The 7,415-nt window shown below is 35.8% G+C and overlaps 1 protein-coding gene across 1 annotated transcript; it reads left to right on the top strand.

Annotated features, from left to right (window-relative positions):
* On the top strand, positions 1 to 7,415 carry LOC310736685 (solute carrier family 25 member 53-like). The gene is made up of 2 exons (XM_083560447.1): positions 1 to 2,435; positions 5,764 to 7,415. Exon 2 carries the CDS (start codon positions 5,766 to 5,768, stop codon positions 6,660 to 6,662), a length of 897 nt encoding a protein of 298 aa, XP_083416573.1. The 5' UTR covers positions 1 to 2,435; positions 5,764 to 5,765; the 3' UTR covers positions 6,663 to 7,415.

Here is a 7,415-nt window from a genome sequence, read left to right as displayed (position 1 = left end):
GTGTACATAGTACACTGCTTGAACATGATGATTGGGTAATTGCATGAATGAGTTGTAAAGGTGTTCATTAAAGCGTGCACTCAGCATCCACTTTGTTAGGAAAACCTGCACATTCATGCACTTAACTTATCGACCAATCATGTGGTGGCAACACAATGCAAAAATTGTGCAAAAACTGGTCAATAAAGAAAAAGTGTGATCTCTCTGACTTGGTTGTTGGTTCCAGGTGGAGTTGGTTCAAGTTCTTCGAAAACTACTAATATGGATTTTCACACACAACAGTCTCTAGAGTTGACACAAAATGGTGTGAAGAAACAAAGAAACAAACAAACAAAAAAACACCTCAAGGTAAATGTATTGTTCATTCTGAGATGTTTTGCTGTTTACCACAGATGTAAAGAGTGCTTTTTTGGATTACTAGTCATTCTACTCTGATCTCACTCATCAACAGAGTGCTTCATTCCACAAACCCTATTCACTTTTTATTTATTTATTTTTATTTTTATTTTTATTTTTTCTGTATAAACACTTTGTGGGGGGAAAAAAATGGGATTAGCTGTTTCTGGTACCAGCATCCATGCCACAAGTTAAAGAGGTCACCCTTTTTCTTATTCTGATATTCTTTTAATTAATCCTTTTGCTTCTGCCAAATGCTTGGCTGATTGGAATTTAGGAATTCTGGACTCCTAAAATGAACAATTTCATGATAAAGAGGACTGTTGATTGCAGTTTGTTACAAACACAATTATAATGACATCATAATGTGTTTTTCACAAAAATTATAATAATTGTAAAATCCCTATTTATTGTAATATACTTTACCAGCATGTGTCTGAATAGCATAAAACTGGTTTGCCAGATTGAGTTGTCTTTTGAGTGTCATGTTCACTGACTTCAGAATGATGGCTATAGTGACAGGGCCAAATGTAAACAATATGGACAAAGGTGTTGGGACACCTGACTTTACCAGCCATATGTGTTTTTTCCCCAAACTGTTATCACAAAGCTGAAATCAACCATTTGTATAGGGTGTGTTTGGATGCAGTAGCATAAAATGTTCCCTTTACTTGACCGAGGAGACCCATACTGTCTGTTCCAGCATGACAATGCCCCTGTGCACAAAGAAAAACTCTATGAGTATATGCTTTGCATGGGTTGGATTGGATGATCTCCTGCTATAGAGATCTGTCCTAAACCCTACTAAACACCTTTGGGATGAATTGGAAAGCTGACTGCACCCCAGGCCACCTCACCTCACCTCACCTCACCTCACCTACATTAGTACCTGACTTTACTAACACCCTTGTGTCTGAATGAGCATAAATCTCATGGAACATCATCCCCAAAGAGTGGAGGGAATTATAAGAGCAAATTGGAACTAAATGTTAAATGTGAAATGTGATGCTCAAAAAGCACATCCCATACTTCTGAACAGGTGTGTCCGCACACTTTTGACAATATAGTGTATGACATGTTTGACAAGCGAGATTTCAAAATGGGACACTTACCTACAGTGCCTTCTAATTATATCGGCTCTCAATATATGATGATAATATGATCAAAGAAATATGTAGTTAAAAATTGTCTTTATATTTTTATATTTTGTTTAGAATATTCACAAAGAATACCAATATCAAACAATTGCAAGCACAATACATATATATTTATATCACATTGTATATATATTTATCTATTTATTTAATATGTGTGTCATAATTATTGCCACCAAATACTTTGCAACAGCTCTGGGTCTTCTCCTAGACTCCACACTTCACTTAGGAAGAGTGTGATATTTATGAATAGAATGGCACACATATCTGACAGAACTGGTCATAGATTTTAGTTTAATATTAGGCAACTGTTTCATTCTATTCTTTATTTCTGATCAGACACATCAAGTCCTTTCTAGCGTTACCACTAAACTGGTGTCACCCTTTATAGAGTCCGGAGTGCACCAACAAACATCACAACACCAACTCGGTAAAACTAAGCAACCCAGCCCTGATTAAATAAAACAGGGTTCAAAATGCGAAAATAGAGGATTTTTTGCAGTCTGTTCCATGCATATTGAATATACACTAAATGATGATAGGATTACGTGTCAGGGACGTCACACTCTTATGATTGGCTGTGCGGTGCGCTGATTTGTTGCACTGTTCGGGGGATGTGTGCGGCTGTAAAAGGACCAGGGCTGGTTTTATATTAGCACGTGTTCGATTTACGGCTAAAATTGTAATCGATTGTCGGTAAAAATGAATAAATAAATACATAAAAATTTCAAAAAGCCATTATCAATAAAACCGAAAGGAGTAATACTGGAACAGTGCAGGGGATAGGGAAAAAAATAAGGTGCTCTCTTCAATTTCTTCCCGGTCGATACAGTCTGCAAGAAAATCCACCCTTCCATTGTCTACCTCATTGACATTTGTTTGAAGGTAGGAATAATATAAAATAATATCCAACATGTTTAATAAAATATAAATCAGTGAATCTATTGTTATCAAACAGGTTAAACAGTTATCTATTGTACACAATTATCTACTGTACCAAAAAAATAAAAAATAATCATAATAAAACGTTATATTGCTTTTTATTAACAGTTGGCCTATGTTGCTGTTTTTTGTTTGTATGTTTTGTTTTTGTATTTTGTGATGAGTGAAATTTAATCCATCACCTCATTAAAGGCAATAAATAATCTTTTTTCACCCTGTGAAAGGTTTATACTAATAAAACTAATAGAATTTAGATGATCACCCATCTAAACACAGGCCACAAATACCAGACAGTCGCATCGCACTGCTATTGAATCTTTCTATTATAATTAAAATTTCATTGCATTCCCATCATAACAGTATTATTACATTAATTCCCATTGAATCTCCTGATAAAAACATTATTCTTTACTACTGATTATTCTTTTAATTACCAATCCATTAATAAACCAACTTGTGCCCCATTTAATATGTACAACCCTGTAATAAAACCGGTTTCCTCTGAGCATGATGATATATATGGTATAGGAAGTTGCATCATCATTTATAAACCATGTCCATAAGAACAAGCAAAAGAGCATCACATTGCCTTCACCAGCTAGCCTTGTTTCTACAATGAAACTTGGTGTCATTTCTGCCCTGATAAGGGACTCATTCCCTTTATTCATGGCTCCACAGTTCAGGTTTGATGCTTCAGCATGGGCACGCTGACCAGTCACAATGTGAAAAAAAGGCAGAATGCTTCCAGGAAGAACATGTTGCAGTTGTTGCTTTCAAAGAAGTAAACACACCTCTTCAAATTTTGAACAACATACACTGTCTGGCCAAAAAAAAGCCATCACTTGGATTTAAATAAGCAAATGGGTAAGAGCTCTACTGGGTTACTGCAGTGATTATTTTTATCTGGCCACAAGTTATTACCCCTGACTGATGCAGTGCCAGGAGACTCATTTAAAAGACATAGCCTATGGTCATGGAACAAATGTCTTCTCTTTCAAAAGGGTCGAATTATGTTTACTTGTAAAATTAAGAGTATTTTTACACACAAAGCAAAGAAAACTCAAAGGATTAGGTTGTGTAGCCTAAGGAAAACCACTGAGCATTAAATCAGTGGGCATAAAGAGGATGGAAAAGGTCATGTAATCTGATGAGTCCAGTTTTACCCTGTTCCAGAGTGATCAGCGTAATCATGCCTATTGACTACTATACAAGCAGTGTGGGGCAGGGTAATGATTCGAGGTTGCTTCTGTTTGCCAAGTTTAGGTTCAGTAACATTACATGTCAAATAATTCAGTTGACTATCTAAATATACTGAGTAAACAGTTTCCTTCATCAATGATTTTTTTTCTTCCCTGATGGCAAAGGCATATTCCAAGATGACAATGCCAGGATTCATTGGGCTCAAATTGTGAAAACTGGTTCAGGTAGCCTAAGACATAAGTGGTCCGACTCTTCCATCATCAATACAAGATCTTTGCAAGCAATTAATGCACCTCTGGATGGAAATAAATATTGGATAAATAGATAAGCCTATAAACTATTATTAATTAAATAGCTTTTAAATGCTATTTATATATCTGCCTAAATATTGGTAACAGGGTTGCAAAAAAGGATGTACATGTTTGAAAGAACAACAAAGAAGCAATTTTCACAGTGTTTTTGAAGCATAAAATAAACTCCATTCATGGCACATACCACAAGAAACAAAAAACACGATCTATTTTTGCTATCACAGAGGTACTCAATGGACTTGGGCGGTCCAACCAAGAGTGTTTGCACTTTTGGACTGTTCTGTTAGTTGTCCTTGGGTGTATTTTTACTTTTTTTTTTTTTTTTAAGTCTAGCCCCTCTCTCACACACATTTAAATATTCAAAGTTTACGTTTAAATTAGTGCTGGGAATTTACACATCTGAATACATTCCCTGAAACCCAAATAAAATAATTATTAAAATTAGAATTTAAATAAAAAAAATATCTATATATATATAAAGCTCAAATACCACTGACTGACTTACTCACTCATCACGAAATCTCAAAAACCACTGCACGGATTGCAATGACATTTGGAACATACCTTCCTCCTGGGTCTTAGGTGCTCACTAAGAAAGGGTTTTGAAAAATTCGCCCTGGATCGCGGCTAACTCGCGAAAAACGAGATTTCTCACGCATTGTAAACTCTTCGAAATAACAGTACGGATCCTCATGAAACTTACTACATTGTTTCTTATTACATGTTAGATGCACGATAAAAATTAATTTTAAAGTAGTTTGCCCTGTATCGGTACCACAAAGGGGTAGTACGTTATTTGTTGACGTTACGTTCTGATCTCTGATCATCCAGTCCTGCTCAGTGCTTACTGCTTATTGCCATATTGCTTAGCGTTCTGCCTTCCGTAGCGAAGCACGGGTACTTTCAGCTAGTATTATATAAAACTGAAATAAAAATTTAATGTGAGTGTAAAAACTAAACTGCACTTATAATGTCAACCCACAATATAAACGAAAGCCAAACAGAGCTCCTGTTTTTGTTTTTATGTACTTGGTTGTCTGATTTAAGACTCAAGGTTGAGCAGATCCATGCATGTTGTTTAATCATAAATGACCAGTAGGTGGCAGAGTAACTTGTATTAAATCTCTGACACAGAAGTGAATTAGAAATAATGGCACATTAATGGCCAAAATAATAGGCAGAAAAAAGAAAGTTTTGGAGTATGCTTTATTTAATTTTTGCTTAGTTAAAATAACTTTTTATTAAATTTCCACGATTATATATCATGTGTATATATATACAAATGAAATGTATGTTGACTAAAAAGAAGCTATAATGTTTTCAAGTTTCAGACAGTATTTTAATGTAATAAGCGAATGTTTAATACTAAAAGCTTTATAGTATTTGTGAGCTGTAATAAACAGCTATTAGAACTGAACAAATAAAAATGAAATCAAAGCTATTTATTTTTCATCAAACAAAACTGAAATAAAAAAATCTTAATACAACACTAAATCTTTATATTTTAAAAAACAATAACTGCTCCAGACAAGGGAGGACCCCATAAGCTTATGAATTGGGGTTTTCTTGGACACCTTTCTGACAAAAGGGCTTCATGTTCGCACAGTATAGAAACTTTTTTTATTTTTATCATTTTAGAACCTTTTAGCAGATTTACAGTCAATGAGACTGCAGTTATCTAAATGTTTCTATTATTGCTAAATAGTGAACAAAAAAATATGATATGTTTTACTTATTGTATCTAATTTTGTCTTCCTTAGCAATGTGCCAGCCACCAAAGTCGGGCATTCAGCAAAACCATGCCGAAAGCTTTGGGAAGCATGTTGTCTCAGAGCCAGGTATTTCTTTCCAAAGTTATATGCATGGTGGAGTTTCCAGCCTCATATGCACCATCACCACTTTCCCGGTGTATAAAACTGTGTTTCGTCAGCAGTTGCACAGCACACTGATCCATGAGACTGTGTTACAGCTATATAATGAAGGACTACTGAAACTTTACCGTGGAGTAGTGCCACCCTTACTGATGAAGACTCTTCAGGGAACCATGCTTTTTGGCTTCCAGAACACCCTCCAGAAGCAGCTATCCCCTTTGGCTGAGTCATATATTCCCATGGCAATGCTTCCTGCCCTGGCCGGGCTCGGGACCGGGGTAGTGGAGAGTTTGTTATCTACCCCCTTCGAGCGCGCACAGAGTATCCTACAAAACAGTGGCAACGACCGCACCCTTCCCACTCTCAGCAATATTATGGCCCGGATGAGTTCCGAAACCTTAGCGAAAGGGTGGTACCGAGCTTTTTTACCCACTCTTACTCGTAATGCCTTAGGAAGTGGGCTTTACTTTGGCTTGAAGGATCCATTGTCCAAAGTACTGCATGAGCAAGATTGCCCCCCCATAGCCTCATCTTTTGTATCAGGGATGGTCAGCTCCTTTGTGATCAGCTTGCCCTTGTATCCACTGTCAGTGTTGGTGGCCAACATGCAGGCCCAGGTCGGTGGAGAAAACCTGGGAGTGAGGGCAAGCTGGCATCAGCTGTGGAAGAAACGACAGCAAAGTTTGGTGTTGTTGTACCGGGGAGGATCACTGGTCATTTTGCGCTCCTGCATCTCCTGGGGCATCACCACTGCCATATATGACCTGCTGACGAAACGCTCAGGATGAAGAACCCTATCAGTACAACTTCTCGAAAATTAGATTGGAAAAATCCAATTGGAAAATGACTTTTTTGCTACAGTGAATCTATCCATAATGTATCTACTAATTCCATCACAGACAGCATTTTCAATTATATTACATTTTCTAGATATTTGCTATGCAAATGAATGGCAACTAGCAAAATACTCCAATGTGTTTAACTAGTATACATTCATAGGACCATTTAGTACATTGAAATCCTTTACGAAAATAATTTTATTGTTTTATTAATAATGAACTTATTACTTCAATCTTAATATTTGCACTTTTAAATTGTCCTTGCCAATCAATAACCAAATGTTATTTAAAATGAATTTGAAAAAAAAAAAAATGTAAGTAAACCTTTCTTCTACATGTGTGTTTACATGCATTACAAAATTTTAATAGGCAAGCAATAGTGCTGTTTTCTAAACTCTGTAGAGGTTTTATCAATATTTTATTTTATTTATGTATAGCATGCACATGGGCTTTTGCGATGGACACTTGTGTTAAAAAATATATCTAGTTTTATTGTATTTTATTTATTTTTAAATATTCTGAAATTATCAGTTGATAATATCAGGTATAAGGTGAAGTGAAGCATGGTCAAATTCAACTGTTGGTATTAATTATTTTATCTCAGGGTTACAAACTATTAAAAAGACACGTCTGGTGACAAAAATGTAAATTTTTGTAAGAAGAACCAGAATTTCAAATGCCAAATAAACATAAATGTAATCA

This window comes from Silurus aristotelis (assembly GCF_946808225.1).
Source record: "Silurus aristotelis genome assembly, chromosome: 14".
NCBI classification, from domain to species: Eukaryota; Metazoa; Chordata; class Actinopteri; order Siluriformes; family Siluridae; genus Silurus; species Silurus aristotelis.
Note: the sequence above shows the minus strand (reverse complement) of the source record. Positions and strands in the feature narration are given on the sequence as shown.

Coding starts and splice junctions, on each gene's coding strand:
- LOC310736685 (XM_083560447.1), top strand. CDS start 5,766: ATGTGCCAGCCACCAAAGTCGGGCATTCAGCAAAACCATGCCGAAAGC.